This window comes from Parus major, chromosome Z (assembly GCF_001522545.3).
Source record: "Parus major isolate Abel chromosome Z, Parus_major1.1, whole genome shotgun sequence".
NCBI classification, from domain to species: Eukaryota; Metazoa; Chordata; class Aves; order Passeriformes; family Paridae; genus Parus; species Parus major.
In genome coordinates this window covers 7,374,721-7,396,655 of record NC_031799.1, presented here as the reverse complement: position 1 = coordinate 7,396,655, position 21,935 = coordinate 7,374,721, and the positions used below count along the sequence as shown (strand labels likewise).

Sequence of the window (21,935 nt, the reverse complement as noted above, 5' to 3'; positions counted from 1 at the left end):
TTGAAACAGGCAGTGCATGAGCAGGCACCTCTGCAGGCTGCAGCTTGTGAGTGAGAGGCAGAAGGCGTCTCCAGGGAGCCTGGGAGACTTAGCTCTCACCTGGGACTGAGCCAAATCTCCCACTGGAGAGCATACATTCTGTTAACAAGGCACAAAAATAGAGGGCACAGACCAAGATTGTTTCTGGAGATCTCCTTGTCCCATCACTGGGTGATGCCTGCAAACACTGTTCTCAGTCAGCATTTTTGTTGGAGTGGTGTCCAAGTGGTCAATGTCCATCAGCAGCCACAGGGTTTGGTCCTGGCCCAGCCACAGCAGTCAGAGCAGGATTAAATCCACCAGCTCAATCACCCAGCTTGCACATCCCTCTGAGGCAGATGGGTGTCCAAGGGACTCAAGAGGCTGCAAAACCTTTCTTAAAAAACACATTATTTCTCTACTGACTGAAGCAGCGATGGCTCCCTCATGTGTGCCATGAGCTGAGTCCATAGAGGGGGGAAGAAAGAAACAGCCTAAAAATAGAGCAGCTTCGAAGTCGTTCATAAATAATAAACCAGCTTCCTGAAAGGGAGATAAAAATCCAGAAACTCCCTGAAGCCGTGGGAGCTGCTGTCAATTTTAGATGGAGCCACAGCAGCAGTATCAGATATTTCTTGGGCTTAAAACCCTGAATGAGAGTTGCCAAAGAAAACACTATCTTCCCCTCTTTTTTTATAAAGAAAATGTGAAAACTTAAAAAAAAAATTCTCAAATAATTTGCAAGTCCTGCTTGGTGGAGGGTGCATTTTATTTTTTCCCCCTTCAGCTTTGCAGTCCCCAGATAAGGCACGAGTGAGACACAAGCATGCCTCCAGAGTGACAGGTATTTGCATGTCCCTCTCTCTCTGGCATCCCAAAACCTCCCAGTGCTGAGAGGGTGAAGGCTTGTTTGGGCTCAGCGTACCTGTCAGTATTCCCAGAAGCATCTTGCCACTTTGTGGCTTCACTCAGCTGTGCTGCTTTTGGCCGAGGTCCTTCTGCAAACCCTTCTCCCTCACCATCCCAGGGATAGCCCTGTGCTGCTTCTGGTTCACCTTAAAGCCAAGGAAAAGTTGAGGCAGAGTTATCTCAAACACAGCCTCCCCCCACCACCACCACCTGCTCCCTGTCTTTATTGCCCAATTTTGGCTGTGCTCAGCTGGCCTTGCATCACAAGTACTGTGTGTGTGAGAGCCCTGTTGCCCTCCTGAGGGGCAGGATCCTGTGCTGGGTGACACAGTTGGAGTGGTTTGAGCTGTCCCCATCCCGTGCCTGAGCTCCCCGCTGGCAAGTGAGGGCTCTGTGGGAGTTGGCTGTGGGACAAGTGGTTTAGCTAAACCTATCGCCTGTTCAGGCTAATCACTTCCTAATGCCTCTATAATCCCATTTAAAGCAACTGGCTGTCTAGAAAGTTACTGGCTCCCTGGGGAAGGTTAGAATGACCCATCTGGCTACACAAAAAGTTCCCCCAACTGCAAGGTCTTGTCCAATATGTGCTTCAAAATGAATGTAAACACAGAATGTTTTGTTGAGCCCGTACAGAGATGCTGCTGTGTGTTTATGGATGGCCATCCCTGTAGGGGAGCAACAATGCTTAGGTGGCATTCAGGACCCCTTTCTGCTTTTTCTTTTCCTTTCTGTTGAGACACGGGGAAACCCTTGTTCTGGATTGCCATGCCTATGGCAGGGAGAGGGTTCTGTAATTCATTTTGAATCTTTTTCTTCTTTTTTTTTTTTACCAAAAAAACAACCTCATTAGAAGGAGTCTCTGCAACTGGTTTCATTTGTGCCAAAAAAGAGGGGGTTTTCCCTCTGGTTTGCCCATAGCCAGCAGGTTACAGTCCCAGAGCCTGGGGAGGAGGTGGCTGTGTTTGCTGGCACCAGGCAGATATCAGGCAGCTGGTCTGTGGCTTTGCAGCTCCTCTCCCTCCCCTACTTCTCCTGCAGCTGTGTTTGTCTCTTGCTCTCCCATGTCCTTACTTTACTTTTCCCTCTTGGATCCCGGGCGTTATGCTTGGCGGAGCCCAGCCAGGCCGTGGCCAAGGAAAAGCCATTAGGCTCTTGGCACAGCCCACTTCCCCGGGGCCACGCAGGGGGGAATGGGCTGGAGCTGGAGCACAGCCTGGAGCTTTGCTGGGTGGAGGAAGGGCCCTTAGGGCCCACTGCTCACTTCCTACAAGGTTAGCTTTTCATCCAGAAAATCTGGAAGTTCTTTTCCACCCAGAACTGCTGTAAAGCTCCGAGCACTTGGCAGGAGCCAGCCATGTGCCACTCACTGCACGCCCTACATGCCTCCCAAAACCAGACATGAGCTACTGGTACCCCAGCCCCATTTGGCTCTCTGTGAGCTGTGGAGAAGCAGGGATTTACCCTCCTTCACTGCAAAGCACCACCCAACTGGAGCAGCTGGAACATGCTTGGGACAAGAAGGGGATGTTGCTGCAGATTAATTAAATCTGCCAGGGAGGCAGTATGATTAAAATTAGGGGTAGCTGCATGGAATTCATTACACGGTGTCTTTTATAGTTCTCAGTTATCTCTGTCTCCTAAAGACACGGTCAGTGGGCTGATCTGGCTCCTGTTCAGTCTCCTACTGCCACCCAGTCTCCACTCCCACCTCACTGAAAGTCTTCCCAAAACCAAAAAAAAACATTAAATATGGCAATGATTTGGTCATTGTAGCCCTGGGTTTGTTCATTCTATAGAGCTCAGGCTGTTCTCCACATGTGTTGTCTTGCCCAGAGTAATTGGAGATGGTGTCTGGTACTTGGAAAACAGCACCTGGCACGTCACCGACAAGCAGAGGGGGCTGGGGGGAGCAAGTGGATGACGCATTGTCCCTTGATTCAGAGGTTCTCTCAGACTATTTATATCCTCTCATTTTTCAGAGACGGATGTTCTGGGACATGGTGGAGGTGGGAGCTCTCCTAACAATCCAGTGTCTTCTCCTGAGAATCCCAGCCGTGCTTCCTTCCCACTCCTCTGCAGAAAGCTGTAGAGAAAGCACAGCACCATGTACACCTTCCTGCCAGAGAGCTTCACACCGGTGAAGCAGAAGCCCTCCAAGGAGCTGAGGCCGATGCTGGGTGCCATCTTTCTGGGCCTCATCCTGTTCATTGCTGCAGTGGTGGCCTGGTGCTACTACACCGTGTCCCTGAGGAAGGCGGAGCGGCTCAAGACGGAGCTGATGGACCTGCGGGCAGACGGCTTCGTCATCCGCAACCAGCACGGGGAGGTGGTGTTCCGGCTGGCCTTCCGCTCGGGCAGCCTGGACCTGGAGTCGTGCTCCAAGGAGGGCGAGATCCTGAGCTGCTCGCGCTCGAGCCGGGGGCCGCTCAACTTCTTCATCCAGACGGTGAAGCCCAAGGACACGGTGATGTGCTACCGCGTGCGCTGGGAGGAGCTGGCGGCCGGCCCGGCCGTGGAGCACACCATGTTCTGGGAGGACGCCCACTGGTACGGGGGCTCGGAGATGAGCACCCAGCACTGGCCCATCCGCCTGGCCGGCTACCAGGAGCCCATGCCCTACGTGACCAGCGACGTCTACTCCTTCCGCGACAGCTTTGGCGGCATCCTCGAGCGCTACTGGCTCTCCTCCAAGGCGGCGGCCATCAAGATCAACGACTCCGTGCCCTTCCACCTGGGCTTCAACGCCACCGAGCGCACCCTCTTCTTCCAGGCCCGCTACAAGGACTCACCCTACAAGCCCCCACCAGGCCAGCAGCCCTTCCCCGAGCTCAGCTACCGCGTCTGCGTGGGCTCCGACGTCACCTCCATCCACAAGTACATGGTGCGCAGGTACTTCAACAAGCCCTCCAAGATCCCTGCTGAGAACGCTTTCCGATACCCCATATGGTCCACGTGGGCCCTCTACAAGAATGATATTGACCAGGATAAACTCTTGAGGTTTGCTGAAAAGATCAAGAAGTACCATTTTAACTGCAGCCACATTGAGATTGATGACATGTACACCCAAGCCTATGGAGACTTTGATTTTGACCCTGTCAAGTTCCCCAATGTAACAGAGATGTTTGCAAAGCTGAGAGAAGATGGGTTTAAGGTCACTCTGTGGACTCACCCTTTCATAAACTACAATTCCTCCAATTTTGGTGTGGGTATTGAGCGTCAGCTGTTCATCAAGGAGCCGTCGGGGCGGCTGCCGGCCATGGTGGAGTGGTGGAACGGCATCGGGGCCATCCTGGACTTCACCAACCCAGCAGCCCGTGACTGGTTCCAGAGCCACCTGCGCCAGCTCCGGCACAAGTACGGCATCTCATCCTTCAAGTTTGACGCGGGTGAGACCAGCTACCTGCCCAAGCAGTTCAGCACCTTCCGCCCACTGTCGGACCCCAGCATCTGGTCCCGGCGCTACACGGAGATGGCCATCCCCTTCTACGAGCTGGCCGAGGTGCGCGTGGGCTACCAGTCACAGAACATCTCCTGCTTCTTCCGCATCATTGACCGGGACTCTGTCTGGGGCTACGAGCTTGGCCTCAAGTCCCTCATCCCCACTGTCCTCACCATCAGCATGCTGGGGTACCCCTTCATATCTGCTGACATGATAGGGGGCAATTTTTTCCCCAATAAAACCAATGGTGCTGTGGAGATCCCTGACCGGGAGCTGTACGTGCGCTGGCTGGAGCTGTCGGCCTTCATGCCCTCCATGCAGTTCTCCATCCCTCCCTGGCTCTACGACAAGGAGGTGGTGGAGATCGCGCAGAAGTTCACAGAGCTCCACGAGTCGCTGGTGGCCCCGCTGCTGCTGGAGCTGGCGGGGGAGGTCACCGACACGGGCGACCCCATCATCCGTCCCATCTGGTGGATCTCGCCCCGCGACGAGGCCGCTCACAGGATCGACTCCCAGTTCCTCATTGGGGACACCCTCATGGTGGCTCCTGTGCTGGAGATGGGCAAGCAGGAGCGGGATGTCTACTTGCCAGCAGGCAAGTGGCGCAGCTACAAGGGGGAGCTGTTTGAGAAGACCCCAGTGCTGCTCACCGACTATCCTGTTGATCTGGACGAAGTTGCCTATTTCCTCTGGGTTTCCTAACAGCCTCCTCTTCATCAGCTTTGGAATAACCATGCCTTACCTAGGACTTTCTAACAGATATTAACTCTAATTGCACATTTCATTTGAGACTGGGGTGGAGAAAGGGAGCTAATAGACTTCACTGTTCTTGGGGATAATTTTTTTTTTTTTATTTGGGGATTGATCTTGATTTTTTTGATTTGGGTCTGGTGGTAGGCTCTGGCTGGATTACAGTAGGCAGCAATTTGTCTGTATAAGTCAGAAATGAATCGTCAGTCTGTCTGCAGACAATAGTAAACCCAACACCTTTTCAGTTCTCAAGGATTTCAAGAGTTGGAAGTTGCTTAGTGCCAGTGTGGAGCATTTTTAGTCATGTGGGAGCACCTGGCACTGGGTATGGGGGTGTGTGCTGTGGGAGGATTGCTACTGCACAGCCTGCCGTAAGTTTTATAATATGGCAAGTACATTAAAATGGATATTTTTCAGAGCATAAAGCAAAATAGGGTTACATATGAATATTTACACACCTATTTTTCTCCCTTTTGTCTCCCATGGTGCTGGACTGATAGTTGCCCCATGCTCTTTCTCATGACTCCCGCTTGTGTTAACTTGTATTAGCAGACCATGACACTCCTGCTTTCCTGGGTACCAGGCAGGCCAGGTCACTCAAGTGTTGTCCATGTGTTTTAACTGAATGGGTTGCTTATTTCTTGCTGGGACAGCTGCTTCCCACCTGCTCACCCATTTGACTTCCTCTACAAAGCCCTTGCCTGTGCGTTTTGCCTGGGGCATCAACATTGCCTTTCCTAGAGCAGCACCGCCTGTACCAGCAGGTCCCATTTTTTAAGCATTTATGACTCCACTTGGTTACATGATTATCCTGCTGATACCATCCTTTCTGGTTTTTAAGGACAGATGAGGTTTGTTGCTGGCAGAAGGGCTGCCTGGAGCAAAGCTGTCCTCAGACACTCGGTGCGGCGCTTCCCTGGGAACAGCCGGTTCCCGCGAGCGGCACGTGTAGTGGATTGACAGTGCTGTTTGCCGATAGCCGGCTTGCCTGTGGGTGGAAAACACCATCTTTATGAACTGACGGGTCTGTGCCAGCGGGTGTTCTCACTGCACCCACGGAAGCGTTCTCATTTAACGCCAAGTTAAGCTAATACCCATCTCAGGTGGAGGGTTCTCCTGAGTCAGCCCGCCCCTCTCCCTGGGAGAGTCCCAAGGAGCTTTCTCAGGCAGCGTTGATGTTGCTGGAGGTGGGATTGCTGTGAGAGGCTTCTGGAGAGCACATGGGGTGATGTGATCCTGCACCCCACATCCCCAGCAGCTGCCTCTTTGGCAGATTTCCCATTTGGTTTTGTATGGGAAAATGCATTTAAAGAGACCCAAGGCAGGGCAAACAGGATTGAAGTCTGGCAATCTTCTTCCCGAAGGCAAGAATTCCCAGCTCTGCCCCAGTTGGGAACATGTGTCAGCCCCTGAATTTTCAACGAGCTTCTGCAGAATCAAATTGTGATGGCTGGGAAGGGCTGGGCACCCTGCCCAGGTTACAGCCAGCCAAGGACATCTTGGCATCTGTGAGGCTTTTCCTGGGATTGTGTCTGGGCTGGGCAAGGGTCTGGCACAAGTCAGCCACCCAGGGAGATGGTGCATGTTTTGGGTAGGGTTGGGTACCAGTCAGCTCTTTCTCAAAGCCCATCTCCTGGCACACCGCTTTTCAGGAGGCAGAAAAGGAGATGCACTAAAAGCTTGATTGTTGTGATGGGGTGCAGGAGGAGAAATTTCAGTGTTAGGGGCAAAATCTGAAGTGCTTTTGTAGTTAGGAAGTGAGAAAGACCTGAATCTGCCCTGTATACATCAAAATGAGATGTAGGGTAGCCTTACAGGCCCCTGCCCAGCTGGAGCACAATTATCTCCTGAAGCCTGTTTGTTTCTCAGGCTTTAAATTCTGAAGGACTCAAGTTTCTTCCCAGCCACCAGTGCAAATAATGGTGATGTTACAAATGTTACAAATTACAGGCACCCTCTGGCAAGGAATTAATCCTGGAACCTCAGTGTCACTCATCAGGGCAATGGCAGGCTTTGGCCCATGTTTGCAGGGTGGAGTTGAAGGTGAGGAGATGAGTTTGGCCAAAGCTTTTAAGAAGAGCTAAGTGTGGAGGGAGCTTCTGCAGCCCCAGAAGTGCATGAAGACCATGCTTTGAGAGGCTCCAGCTCTTCCCTTTCAACCTTTGCACATGAAATACTTGTCATCCCTTGGCATGGGAATTATTAGGTGGAGGAGATGTTGCACAGCTCAGCTGCCAGTGAAGAATTGGGATCCTTGGCACAGGACTTCATGGGAAGAATCCTGGCATGACCATGAAATGCTGTCTTCTCTTCCCCAGGTTCTGTGCTACTCACCATATGCATCACTCATGAGGAATGAGGCTGTGTGAAGAGAAACACAGCATCCCTGTTAGTATCCTTCTACTATTGAAATGATGGAAGGAGCCAGATGAGTGCCTTCAATCTCCTTGCAGTGGTTTCGGGCACTGTCGGGAAGGTCACGGAGGAAATTCTCCATTAGACACACCATCTTCTTTCCCCTCCCATATAAAAGAAAGGATTTTATTAACAAAGTTATAATTTTATTTTATTTAACTATATCAATGAATGGGTAAGATTATAGAAAACTCTTATTTTTCTAAATGCTGTAATTAGGGCACAAGTGGACATGGCTATTCAGTGGTCCAGTACTTGAGTTCTGTGTCCAGTTCTAGGCCACTCACTTTGGGAAGGATGTTGAGATGCTTAAGCACACCCAGAGGAGGGCAACAAGGCTGGTGAGGGGCTTGGAACATGAGCCCTGTGAGGAACAGCTGAGGGAGCTGGGGTTCTTTAACCTGGAGAAAAGGAGACTCAGAGGTGACCTTATCACTCTTTGCAACTCCCTGAAGGGTGGCTGTAGTCAGGTGGGGGTTGGTCTCTTTGTCCAGGTAGCCACTGACAGAACCAGAGGACACAGTCTCAAGATGCATCAAGGGGAATATAGGTTGGATATTAGGAAAAAGTTTTACAGAAGGGGTGAGAAAGTACTGGAATGGTCTGCCCAGGGAGGTGGTGGGGTCACCATCCATAGATGTGTTTAAAACTACTGGATGTGGCACTCGGTGCCATGGTTTAGTTGAGATGTTAGGGCTGGGTTGGACTCAATGACCTTGAAGGTCTTTTCCAACCTAGAGATTCTGTGATTCTGTCCAACAAGAAGAAAGGTAAAGCTGCTGAGAGGACTACGAGCTGATGTTTGGGATAGGCTCAGCAGTGCTGCCTTAAGCTGTCACACAGGCTTCTAGGTAACCTTTCCATCCAACTTTTTACCAAAACCACTATTTCTAACACTATGCTGTAGAACTGCAGGGCTTGAGGATCTCTCAGACCTTGCAGACCAGAAGTTCTGCACAGATACCTTGGGAACTGCTGCTAGGGATATTTCTCTGATTTACACCTTGAGTCACTAGTCAAAGCTGGATTTAGCTTGTCTCAGCCAAAAAAAAAAAGCCCCAGACAAGGTTTGGGAGTTGGATTCAGCCTTTTCACACATGATGCTTATGTGATTGAATTTTGAAGCTTGCACTGTTGTGTATCAGGTTTTCTGGATGCTTGTGTTTGTACATGCTGTCCTCTGTCAGACTGTAATTCTGATGGGTCTGTTTTCTAATTCAATTTTCTAATTCCTAATTGGTATGAATTGTAACATGAATCACCTTGACTGAGATAAAATTTTGGAAAACAAAAAGAAATTTAACTATGTCCATCTGTACCAAGTGGGTGGGGCTGGTGATTCAGGGAGATTTGGGGCTTTTCTTACCCTAGTCTTCACTGAAATCAGGGTTGAGATTGTTTTATTTAAAACTTGCAGCCTGCAGCTTTGATGTATGTTTTAAAAGGAGAAGCTGGCAGTAACCTCACTCTTGTGTTTGCAGTGATGGCAGACAATCCCACTGGATTGAAGATTGTCCTCCCTTAGGTCCTGACAGCAAAGAGACTAGCTGTGCCTTAGGGCTGGCCTGGAAAAGGCCATGTCCAGGTGAACCCCAGTGTTGTGTCAGCCCCAGGGGTGGGGACCATATACACCTCGAGGGTTGTGGCCCTATTTCTACTAACATTCACCCCAAAAAAGGTTTGTCAACACGGAATCTGGGGGTTTGCTAGTCCATGCTGTTCTCACAGGACACATACTTCAAGGCTGTTTGTCGGAGATGAGCACGAGGAGCCTGTTCTCAGTTTCCCTTGGTCTCTCCAGAAGGTCCTTCTGACTGTCCCCACCATCCCCATGGTTTCCCTTGCTAGATGACACTGACAGCAAGGACATGGATAGATATTTGTGGCTATGGGAGCACCAGGAATGGAGACTCGTTTAGGAGCCCACCTTGCCCCACATCACCCCTTTTGCCCTAAATAATGCTTTTTCCTTCCTTTTCCATTTTTACCACACAAACCATAGCTGCCTTATGCCATTGGGCATCACTAGCAGCAGCCAACCCATACAGCGTGGCTTGAGGGTTGAGATGGACTTTATTTCACTCCTTTTGCAATAAAAGATGTTTTCTCAATGCTTTTCCTTTGACTTCTTCTTTGGGTGCGAGTGCCATCCATACACTTGGCTGATGGCCAGGTAGGGGATGAAGCTGGCACTGCTGAAGACCTGCAGGCAGGTTGGCAATTTAGAGCACTCACAGCTCTCAGTTTCAGGAGATCCTCAGTGATACAGAGGTCCTCCTAGGAATTGGTTCTTTGGGTTTGAGTTTGGTTTACATCCTCCCAAAACCTGGTGCAGTGTATAGAGAGTGTGTCTGAGGCTTGCCATGGACATGTGAGTGGGGTCAGCTCCATGCTGGGTCTCAGCTACATGGCAGTGCTTGAAAATACATCTACAATTGTGCATTGCACAGGGAGGAGTGTTAGTGGCAAAATCCAAACCCCAGAGGAGCTACAGCAGAAGTCCAATTTGCTGCAAACTGGATTTCAAGGAGATGCCCAAGGGGGACAGCAGAGCAGTGGCTGCTGGCCCAGGATACCCAAGCTGTGAGCGTGTCCACACCTGCCTGAAATCACAGCTTTGATTAAAAATAAGGAAAAAGCCAACAGGAAGGCAGAGCCCAAGGCTGGGGTGACTGTGGTGAAAGGACAAACTGACAGCAGTGGAGTTCCTTTGGGTACATGGCCAAGCTGTCTGCCTCAGGAAAAAATACAGCCTCCTCAACTTGGGCAGGAGCTGCCAGCCTGCAGATCTCTTGTGCCAGGAGAGCCATAAAGACTGTTTGTGCTGACACAAAATCCCAGAGGCCAAGTAGAGAAAAACAGTTTTTTATTTGTTTGGGTTTTTTATTTTGCATGTAGGGCTGGGTGTTTTTTACCTCAGCAGTCATCAAAGAGGGCAGTAAACACCCACTGCCAAAAAACAGGCAGCCTGTGGTGAGTCAGGTTCTGGAGGAGAATTTCATGTCACCAGCACCTCCAGCAAAGAGGTCTTCCACGGCACTGGGAGTGTAAAAAATCAACCAGGACTGAAGCTTAGCAAGGCAAACAGGATGTCCCTCCAACAGCACACAGCTCCTCCCTGGCAGGAGGGCACGGAGAGGTGGCTGTGGTGCCACCTGTTCACAGGATTCCTTCAGTGCCTGTTCCCTGTGGCTTCCTGTGGCTCAGCTGGGAAGCAGGGAAAGGCACTGAGGGACAGATTGGAAAGGGATGGAGGAGACATTTTTGCAGCCATGGGACCAGGCATCCCATGTCATCCCCACAGTTTGCAGGAAGTCTCAGTGTTGCCTGGTTTTTTTTTCCCCATCAGCCTGTGGTGTAGTTGGGTGGCAGAGCTGTGTGTGCACACAGAGCACTTTGATCACAGGGGCAGAGGTACTGTATGAGGGTGATGGAGTCTTGGCTCTCTCTCAGCACTTTGGGCATGAGCTTTGCAGAAAACTTTTTGTTTAAGGCAGCAACAATAGCAAGGGGAATTTTGCTGGGCCGCCTCCTGGGACCCCCACCCCAAGATGTGGACCCCCACCCCTCACCAGATGTGAGGGACCATCTGGGGCTTTGAAGCAGCAGCTGTAGAAACACTTTCTCAGCTGGGGGAGATGCCTCGTTGGAAACTACTATCATGGCATGGGAGAAAGCCTGTGGTAAGGATTCAGTGGTGCCCTGTTAACACTGAGCACAATTGCCAGACTGAACATTGCTTTCCCTTTCACATCCCTGGATTAAGGCTGGGTTTCCCTCTCCACTGCCACACCAGCGATATCATTACTGCAACTCCAGCTGCTCTCAGGGGCATCTAAAAGATGTTCTGGCTCATCCCACTTGGCACTGCTGTTGTGTCCATGCAGGGTCCTCATGACACAATGGACCTACTGATGGATAACAGGTTTGAGCCAGTTTTGGGTCTGCTTCCTCTGGGCGCCAAACAAGCTCTTGACTGAGTACAATGTTCCCCAGACACATTTTGTTTACTTTTTATATGGAGCAGCCCTGGGGCAAACCCCTAAAAAAAGGGAGCTTTCTCTTACCCTGGGGCCACACACACACACCTTTACCTCCCATGTGCCCACTGAAAGTGAGCTGGAGCCAGCAAAGTGGTCTGTCTCTCACTTTGGGAAGGCACACTGCAGCCCAGAGACCCCTGGACTCTCTTAAACTGCTCAGTTGTGTCAACCTAAAATTTCTTTTTGCTTAAAAGTAGCAGGGAATGTTGGACCAAGAGTGGAGGGTGTTTCACAGCCAGCCTTCAGGACCTGCTGAAACATCTTCATTCTGGAGAGGTGTGGCAGAAGGATAGTGAAGGATCCACCAGCCATGGACAGGGATCTCCATTAACACAGGATGGGAAAACATTCTCATTGGGAAATTGAGGCAGCTGGGTACTCAGGCTGATTTGTTAATTGCCTGAACTCTCTGAGGAAGCCAAGTTCCCTCCTAGCAACTGACAGATTGCACCCTTTGTCCTAAACATGGTCCTAAAACCCATGTGGATCCTACTAAGTATAAACCCCTGCATGATGTCATATTAGGATTTAATCTCCACTACCATGAGATATCACCACATTTTACAGGCTTACCTGAATGCACACGATGAACATGGTTCTCAGTAATTTATAAAAGGGAGAAAACAATTGCCACAGCATGAGAAAGTGCTGTAGCTTTCTTGCTGCTCAGATACCTCAGGCCATGGGAAATGCGAACTCCTAACTCCTGCATCAGCTCCCATCTGTTATAAAGGAGGTGAAGTTTCACTTGAACATTACTTCACTCTGATTAAATTCACCATGAGCTGCAACATGATGAGAAAAAGGCAAATCGTGTGCCTTCCTCTTCAGGATAACCACAGATTGCTTTTTGTAAAAAAAAAGAAAAAAGTACTTTGCTGCAGCTGCCTCCTTCACTGAGCACATGAAATTTTCAGTGTCCCAGGGGATCATCTGTGAAACTGGGTAACAAAGAAGACCATGTAATTGCATTTAGACACAAGAAACGTGCATGGCACTTCTTGGTGGGAAAAGATTATGAGCAGAGGCTGTGTTTCTCTATGTTACACTTGTCACGATGCAATAACAAAGATGCCCATCCAATACATTTTAATAAGTTATTGTTAGTTGCCAAACAGAACAGTGGTCTCAGTGTCTCCTTCAAATTTCATTCTGAAATATTGCTACATTAAAAATTATTTAAATTCTCAGGCCATTAAACCATTGGTAAACTAATCACTGAGTCTACTGCACAGCTGAAGAGGAGGCTGTTAGGAAACCCAGAGGAAATAGGCAACTTCGTCCAGATCAACAGGATAGTCGGTGAGCAGCACTGGGGTCTTCTCAAACAGCTCCCCCTTGTAGCTGCGCCACTTGCCCGCTGGCAAGTAGACATCCCGCTCCTGCTTGCCCATCTCCAGCACAGGAGCCACCATGAGGGTGTCCCCGATGAGGAACTGGGAGTCGATCCTGTGAGCGGCCTCGTCATGGGGCGAGATCCACCAGATGGGACGGATGATGGGGTCGCCCGTGTCGGTGACCTCCCCCGCCAGCTCCAGCAGCAGCGGGGCCACCAGCGACTCGTGGAGCTCCGTGAACTTCTGCGCAATCTCCACCACCTCCTTGTCATAGAGCCAGGGAGGGATGGAGAACTGCATGGAGGGCATGAAGGCCGACAGCTCCAGCCAGCGCACGTACAGCTCCCGGTCAGGGATCTCCACAGCTCCCTCTGTCCTGTTTGGGAGGAAGTTTCCTCCAATCATATCTGGAAGCACAAACGGGTACCCCAGCATGCTGATGGTGAGGACAGTGGGGATGAGGGACTTGAGGCCAAGCTCGTAGCCCCAGACAGAGTCCCGGTCAATGATGCGGAAGAAGCAGGAGATGTTCTGTGACTGGTAGCCCACGCGCACCTCGGCCAGCTCGTAGAAGGGGATGGCCATCTCCGTGTAGCGCCGGGACCAGATGCTGGGGTCCGACAGTGGGCGGAAGGTGCTGAACTGCTTGGGCAGGTAGCTGGTCTCACCCGCGTCAAACTTGAAGGATGAGATGCCGTACTTGTGGCGGAGCTGGCGCAGGTGGCTCTGGAACCAGTCACGGGCTGCTGGGTTGGTGAAGTCCAGGATGGCCCCGATGCCGTTCCACCACTCCACCATGGCTGGCAGCCGCCCCGACGGCTCCTTGATGAACAGCTGACGCTCAATACCCTCTTCATAATTGGGTGAATTTGCGTGTATAAAAGGATGAATCCACAGAGTGACCTTAAACCCATCTTCCCTCAGCTTTGCAAACATCTCTGTTACATTGGGGAACTTGACAGGGTCAAAATCAAAGTCTCCATAGGCTTGGGTGTACATGTCATCAATCTCAATGTGGCTGCAGTTAAAATGGTACTTCTTAATCTCACCAGCAAAACTCAAAACTTTATCCTGGTCAATATCATTCTTGTAGAGGGCCCACGTGGACCAGATGGGGTATCGGAAAGCGTTCTCAGCAGGGATCTTGGAGGGCTTGTTGAAGTACCTGCGCACCATGTACTTGTGGATGGAGGTGACGTCGGAGCCCACGCAGACGCGGTAGCTGAGCTCGGGGAAGGGCTGCTGGCCTGGTGGGGGCTTGTAGGGTGAGTCCTTGTAGCGGGCCTGGAAGAAGAGGGTGCGCTCGGTGGCGTTGAAGCCCAGGTGGAAGGGCACAGAGTCATTGATCTTGATGGCCGCCGCCTTGGAGGAGAGCCAGTAGCGCTCGAGGATGCCGCCAAAGCTGTCGCGGAAGGAGTAGACGTCGCTGGTCACGTAGGGCACGGGCTCCTGGTAGCCAGCCAGGCGGATGGGCCAGTGCTGGGTGCTCATCTCCGAGCCCCCGTACCAGTGGGCGTCCTCCCAGAACATGGTGTGCTCCACGGCCGGGCCGGCCGCCAGCTCCTCCCAGCGCACGCGGTAGCACATCACCGTGTCCTTGGGCTTCACCGTCTGGATGAAGAAGTTGAGCGGCCCCCGGCTCGAGCGCGAGCAGCTCAGGATCTCGCCCTCCTTGGAGCACGACTCCAGGTCCAGGCTGCCCGAACGGAAGGCCAGCCGGAACACCACCTCCCCGTGCTGGTTGCGGATGACGAAGCCGTCTGCCCGCAGGTCCATCAGCTCCGTCTTGAGCCGCTCCGCCTTCCTCAGGGACACGGTGTAGTAGCACCAGGCCACCACTGCAGCAATGAACAGGATGAGGCCCAGAAAGATGGCACCCAGCATCGGCCTCAGCTCCTTGGAGGGCTTCTGCTTCACCGGTGTGACATTTTCAGTCGACTGCCTTTCTTTGGCATGCCACTTCGGAAAGTTTCCATGTTTTCCCGAGCGGTGGGTAGTCTGAGTGTCCATTATTCCTTTGCAGCCTCAACACCTGGCGAGCAATTTTGCTGCTGAATTCTTTTACTCCAGCTGGTGAAGAGAAAATCCAAGATGCTGCATGAAGCAGCATTCACAATGTCCTTTCCAAAGCTTGTCCACTCACACCTGCAATGGTTTTTCATAAAACAGAGAGTTATAAACACCAAAAAGCCCAATTAAATCTTGCTGAGGGCCGCAGCTCCTCTGCTCTGTCTGCAGCCCAGCCTCCCGGCCTTCTGGCTCTGGCTCACTTTGCTCTGTAGTGGCAGCCTGCTCACTGGCAGCTGTGTTGAGCTTTTTTGGACATGCTTTTTGGAGCATATCTGTGCCAGGATTCCTATGACCCTCTCTTGGCTGCAGCCTTGCTCTGTCCCACAGAGCAAGGATGAGGGGATGAAAGTCAGACTAGAGCCTGGAAGAGAATGGGGCCAGGGGAAGGGGCTGGTACCTGAGCATACAAGCTGGACATCACAGGCTGCTCTGTGTTCACATTAATTATGAGCCCTGCTGGATTTTCTCTCCTGCCCACAACCTCTCTGCATTAAACACAGGCAGAGAAATGCTGTGCTGAAGTCCCCAGCCTCCACCTGCTGCTCCCACCACACTCCCAAGGATGCAGCTGACAAAAGATGTTTCATCTCCCTGCACTTTGCTCCTTCCCTGAACTGCATGGGGATGTGGGGGTGTGGGGATGTGTTTCTCTTTCCCTTCAACTGCCCACCCTGCTACCTACTCCAAAGCCATCACCCCAGAAAAGCCCCTCTGGCCCTTACAGGGGAAAAAGAGAATATTCCACTACATCTCTGTCTCTGTTTTCTTATTATCATTCAGTTCTCCTAATTTATTACAACTCTGTTGCTCCTGGGTTTATGCCAAGCAAGATGCTATACTGCAGTGGGGCTGGAAGATGTTTTGGTACAGAGTATGAGGATAGGTATATAAAATTGAAGTTATTGCAAGACCAGGACTACAGCAAAACATTGTTTTGCTGAGAAATGCACAGAAGGTGACGTGTTCCAGCTGCATCAAGCATTACCAAGCCAGCTAATGCAGCACAGCTGAGCATCTACAGCCAAAACATTTACACAGGCAGGAGAAACTGAGACTGGTGGCTCAACCCTGGGGTCTCTGTGATCTGACAGGATGAAAACGTGCAGGAGTAGCCTATATGGAGAGGGGGAAAAGGAGGCAGTTTGCTCATCAGAGCTGTGCCCAGCAATAAATGGCTGCCTGTATTTACCCGTGTCACCATGACATCAGTATCTAAATATACAGAGATGATAAGCCACCCAGGCAGCCATTAAAAATGCCAGAGGTCACCACATTTTGGATCGATCACAACAGATCCCAAACCACCCAAATTAACTGCCTGGTTAGTTTTTGATGTGTGTTCTAGGGATGAGGGAAACTTAGCTGAGAAAAAGGGCAGGAGTGGGTAAATGTGTTCTCAGAAAAGCCCCGGCCAGGGAAGGAGGGTAAGAAAAGGAATGTTATTGCTGCCCCAAAGAGATGGTGATCCAGGACATGGGTGGTTTTGGGGAGCAGGTTGGATTACACGTGCTTGGGGCACTCTGCCAGCCCCAAAGTGCTCAGACCTGGCAGCCTCCCAGCGCTGGCCTGGCTCCTGAAATGGCTTTGAAGCCCTGCCCTTGGTGGTTTCCAGTGAAACCCTTGTGTTTTTGCAAAACAACATTTTCACTTTGAAGGTGTTATTATGTGCTGGGTCAGTCCTTAGTTGCTGGCTTTGGAGCTTTCTTCCTCTTCTTCCTTCCTCCTTTCACCCTCACAGCCACCCTGGGGACAGGACTCTCCTGTAAGACAAGTTGCACCATTTTCCAGGTGAAAAAATAAGGAATGGAAAGGGAGGGTTTTCTTATTTATTTTTTTTTCTTTCTTTTTTCTTCTTTATTCTTTTTTTTTTCTTTTTTTTTTTTTCTTTTTTTTTTTTTTTTTTTTTTTTTTTTCCTGGTAATATTAGGCAACATATTAAAAAAACCCAAAACATATGGACATCATGAGTCAAAAATCTGTCCAAGAATAAAGGATGTGAGGAAAATTTCTAAGCTTTCTGTGCAGTGATTTCACTCCCAGAGAGTTGGTTTAAATCCCTTGATTTCCCCAGGAGCAGAAGATTAGGGGCAGGAAAATTGCAAAAACCAAGCAAGCCGGAGCTCCTGAGCCAAGCCATCCTGTCTCCAGTGTATTTTGGGTTTTCCTCACTCCTATGATGTCGTGGGATGCTGCGTTGATAGGCTGGCCCTGCCCCTCACAGAGAAGAGATGAGATGTGAGTGATCAGTGGGGAGAGCAGGCACTGGCACTTCTGGAGGCAGCAAAGGATGAAATTGGTATTCCTAGCATAGATTCCACCAGGTTGAATGAGTTTCTGAAGCTGCATTACATCTCTGGAAAGCATTAAACATCTGCTGGCTGAGCTGTCAGCCTGAGTGATGCCTACGGGTAGTGAGAAGAATTTTTGCTATGGGGTGCACAGAGCTGACCCAGAGCTCAGATCCAGCCCTATCCTTGCTCCATCCATGGGGTTATGGCATCACAGAGACCCTTACCTGTGAGTATTTAACTGGTCCTTGCAAAGCCTCTCTGCTCTGCAGGTGCTTTATTAACCCACCCAGAGTGCAAGTGCTCCCAAATCAGGGGAGGGCTGAATTCTTCAACAGTGCCCTGGAAGTCAGATGTCCCAAGGATACCAGCACTGTTGTGTTATATTTGGGCCGCTTTATCAGGTGCTAATCAGGTATAGATCTGGGCCTGTCTGTCCCCCAGGCTGAAAGAAGCCAATTCCTCACCCCAAGGAACTTAGCAGAGCTTAGCATGCACAGATTAAACATTGACATATCCAGCACTGTGATAAGCAGAAAATGAGACAGGACTTTAGACCCTCTTATAGCTAAACAGGGGCTTCAAGGGTTTCAAGTGATGAAACATATATCAGCCAGCTCGAAGGGCAGCTACACACCTAAACCCCTTAGTGCACCTACCCTGAGAGTCTCCTTCCCCCAGACCAAATTTATCCCCAGAACCTTCCCCTGTCTCTTAGCACCTGTGTCACAAGTTTGTCAGGCCTCCATTCAGGTTCCAGCTATGTGATTCCTGAATCCTCAGATTTTCAGCATTCTAATACTCTGAGGCTGCCTCAGTTGGTGCTAATAACACCAAGGTCAGGGTTTTGATTCCTGTATGGGCCATTCCCTTAAGAACTGGACTAAAGGATGATGCCTGTGGGCCCCTTCCAACTCAGAATATACTGTGATTCTGCATATGTTTACCTTCCTGGTGGTTCAGGAAGAGCATCACTCTTTAAAGAACCCATCAGGAAACAATTTGTCCTTTAAATAGAAGGACATTTTCCTATATTTAAGTTTATTTTACAGGTTAGCAAACACTTAGTCACTATCAGGTGCTTTTTAAGGAGAGTATACATGTCCTAGCAGAAAGAATCATAGGTAGCTAAACATAATAAGCCATAAACAAACTACTGCCCTGTCAAATGCTGCAAGAATTGATTAATCATTTACCAAGCTCTTTTAGACTGTTTAAAATGGACCTTTTTAGCAGAAGTCATGCGAAGTAGAAAGCAGTTCCCATTAACTCTCATTTCCCGCAGCAGCTTGACAAATATGGGTGGTGTATGGCGGATTTATTGCCACAGAGGACCTGGGGGAGGTTTGCTCACCATTTTTTCTGTGCATATAGATGATCTGAGAAAAGAGGTATCTGATGTGTCTCCAGCTCAAGGTTATCACATGAGCTGCCACAGATTAGCTACAAGCCCAACAAGACTTGACACAGGGTGGAAGTGGCTGGGTGGTGGCTGCAGAGGGTGAAGTGACATTGCTCTGCAGTCCATGTGGTGCAGGTAGGGACAACAACATCTCTGCCAGCAGCACACAGCACCTACGGAACACCTGGAGCAGCACAAGGAGGTGGAGAGAAAGGAGACAGTTGGAGTCTGTCCCTCAGAGTGGTGCAGGATCCTGCTCCACCTGGAAATACACTCGTGTCCTGAAGCAGGGAGGATACCAGCCCCAATGCTGGGTGCACCCCTCACCCCAGGCCAGGGTTCTTAGAAATTCCTGATAGCTGCAGTGAGGGGGCAAGGATGACTGGCTTCACTGCTTCAACCCTTGGCCCCTGGGGGTCTCACACAGCTCCTCGGGCTGAAGCAGCAGTTTGGTTCATATTAACCCCGTGCCAGCTGCAGAGTCAGACCAGCTGAGAGGCCTGTATCCTGCACAAGGAGAGACCTTCACCAGCTCACACCACCAGACAACTCTGAGCAGGCTTATTTCTGGAAGCCATCCTGATTTGGGAGGCTCTTCCCCGCTCCCCACGGCTCCTGATGCCTGCAGCATTTGTGGCTCACCTCAGCACAAACGCAGACCTCGGTCTGGCTGCACAGACATTGCTGGTTTCTGCCTGAACAGAGTTCTGCTGCAAAGCTGATTACCCTGTGCAAGCCTGACAGTGTCATAAGCCCCCTGAAGCCTTGAAAATCCAGCTCAGGTCTAGAGCAGGAATATTACCCCAGATTTCTCATAATCCAGAAGATTCCAGTCCCCCAGTACTGGGGAAAAAAGTAGAGTTTACTGCAGAGGTCTTTCATTCCTAATTGCTGTGGTAGCAGGAACTGGAAGACCCACTCCTGTCCTCTTCTTCCAACAGACTCCTCCTCCAAAGTCAGCAGAAAAAAGCCTTGCAAAATCAACTTTTTTCCCTGTTTCAGAGCTCTGTCTGACTCCTCAAGATGCACAGTGTCCATGCGCTGCTCCAAGCTGCCAGTAGTGGCCACAGCATCCCACTGCAATCTGGGAGCCGCTCTGCTCATATCCTTGGGAAGGAGCTCCACCTGCCGAGCCGGTGGCCCAGGCTGAAACCCAGGGACCATTGCCAGACTTGTCCCAGGGCTGTGGGGTGACTGGCACCCAGCTCATCAGACCTTATTTACCATGATCAGCGCTCGCGGGGAGCTCTAGGGGCGTTCTGAGGTGCCTTTCCCTCAAACAAACCATACAAAGAGGGAAGAGCAAAGCACAGGTAAGGGGAGGAAAAGTCCTTGTGTGCCTCAGCTGCAATCATGTGAGCAGGCTGGGGGACTGTGGAAACACAGGAAAACAGGAGGAAAAAAGGGTGCTGTCATCTCAGTCTGCTTTGAATGCAGTAGGCTGAGCTCATGCAAGGTGAAGGACAGAGAGATAAAGAGGCTCAATTCTTGAAAGCTCTTCTTGAAGAACTGCTCTTGCTTGCTAATTTTTTTGTGATGATGAGTCAGAGACCATGAAGGCAGGACAGGTGGGTCCTTGAGGGATGCTGCAGGCTCTGCATGGGTTAAGCCAACTGTCTGTGCCAGGGTGAGGGGTCCTGGGCAATGCACATCATGCCTGCACCTGTGGGACTTCTCATGGCACCTAAGTACCCACAATGGGAGATGAGGCTCTCAGATAGGCTGAGAGTTGTGGGTTCTCCACAGTCTCAGTCTGATGCTCACATGGGAGTGGGTCAGCAAGGACTCACCTAAACCCAGGCATCTCTGGAGCTGTTTCTTTATCCCAGACCAGCTCCACTTCCCATCTGAGGGAGGATTTTGGCATGCAAAAATTTCTTTTTCCTTCTGCATCCCTTCTTGGAGATACAGGATCTTTACCACAGTTATTTTCATAAATATCTGATGCCATTTAATCTCTGTGACCAAAGGCGCCAAAGCAGAGAAAACCTGCCAAAGGCCAGAGACAATTTCCACCTTGCCCAGAGGATGTTACCTTTGGAGAGAGGATTTCACCTCAAAATACTGAGCAAACTCCCCAGAACACCAGTCCTCATCACTCTGCAGACACGTTGTGAATTTTGCCATTTCTTTTCTGAGTTAACAGTAAGGGTAAAGGATTGAGCTCAGATTTTAAACCTCTTCCTGATGTCTCCAGTGTCACAAAGCACAGTGCTGGCTACAAGGCTGGGGTGAAAGTGTACCAGATGGCTGTGCTGTTCCTGAGCATCCCACAGATTTAGAGCTAGCGAAATATTTGTCTCCACTTGCTCTCCCAGCTGTTGTGTGCTAGAAAGCAGTGTCTGTCTCACACCAGAAAGGGCTGCAGTTGGTGTGTAGTGAGTGACCCCTCTGTGTGAAGGTGTGGTGGCCAGCACCACACCACAATCAGGAGATGAAGTTTCATTTGATCATTTCTTCACTCTGATTAAATTCACCATGAGCTGCAACATGATGAGAAAAAGCAATGCACCCATCAAACTGATGATGGAGACAAGAACAAGGCTGCTCCACAGGACTTGGGATGAAAAGGACTAACTGATGTGGAAATTATGTGACTGAGAGGCAGCTCCTGCTACATGTGGGAGAGGCCACAGCTGGAAAATAGCCTGCTGTCTCCTAGGGGCATCCCAGGAAAAGCTGTGAAAACAATTTGAAGAAACCTTCCCTATGAGGCTACACTATTCCCTAAGAAAGCCAATGCAGCGGGGAAGAACGGGCTCTAAGGATACAGAGCAACTTTTTATGCAAGTATTTTCTTGCACATAGAAGAAATAAGGCCAGAGTGGTGTCCTGAAACCCTAAAAATCTCAGTGGCTAATGTTCCACTGCTTCTTTTTGGTCTGTGCTAACAGGTTGCTGTTAGAGTGACCACTTTTCTCTGGGGGCAAAATGTGGCATTGGTTTCTGGCGTGGGTTCTCCTCAGTCTGGTGCCAAAGAGATGCAGTGAAGAGTGTTTTCATTTTCAGTCCCAGTCAAGTAGCAGGGAATTTAATATCTGCATTTTTTTAAAATTAAAAATGCCTGTAATTTATCACAACTTGACCTGTTCCCATGGGGGAAAAACTTAAAGTAATCACAAAGAAACCAGTTGGTATTTCTCTTAAGTACAGTGCTACAGTCAGACAGCACCAACCTCACCAGGACAAGAATTTACCCCAACCCTCCCCTTTGTTTGATTGTAGAACATAATTTATGTTTATGTTTATGTTTATGTTTATGTT

The 21,935-nt window shown here is 50.1% G+C and overlaps 2 protein-coding genes across 4 annotated transcripts in view; one reads left to right on the top strand and one right to left on the bottom strand.

Moving 5' to 3' along the window:
- Positions 1–9,642, top strand: part of LOC107216317 (myogenesis-regulating glycosidase-like) — a 13,741-nt gene extending 4,099 nt beyond the window's left edge. For all 3 annotated transcript variants that reach the window (XM_015653288.2, XM_015653287.1, XM_015653286.3), the window contains one exon: positions 2,907–9,642. In XM_015653288.2, coding sequence (XP_015508774.1) covers positions 3,032–5,068 — 2,037 coding nt within the window. In that variant the 5' untranslated portion in view covers positions 2,907–3,031 and the 3' untranslated portion in view covers positions 5,069–9,642. The remainder of the gene's footprint in view (positions 1–2,906) is intronic.
- Positions 9,643–10,380: 738 nt separating this feature from the next.
- The window catches only part of LOC107216316 (myogenesis-regulating glycosidase-like), a 31,808-nt gene continuing 20,253 nt past the window's right edge, over positions 10,381–21,935 (bottom strand). Inside the window, exon 2 of the mRNA XM_015653284.2 lies at positions 10,381–15,056. Coding sequence (XP_015508770.1) covers positions 12,825–14,921 — 2,097 coding nt within the window. The 5' untranslated portion in view covers positions 14,922–15,056 and the 3' untranslated portion in view covers positions 10,381–12,824. The remainder of the gene's footprint in view (positions 15,057–21,935) is intronic.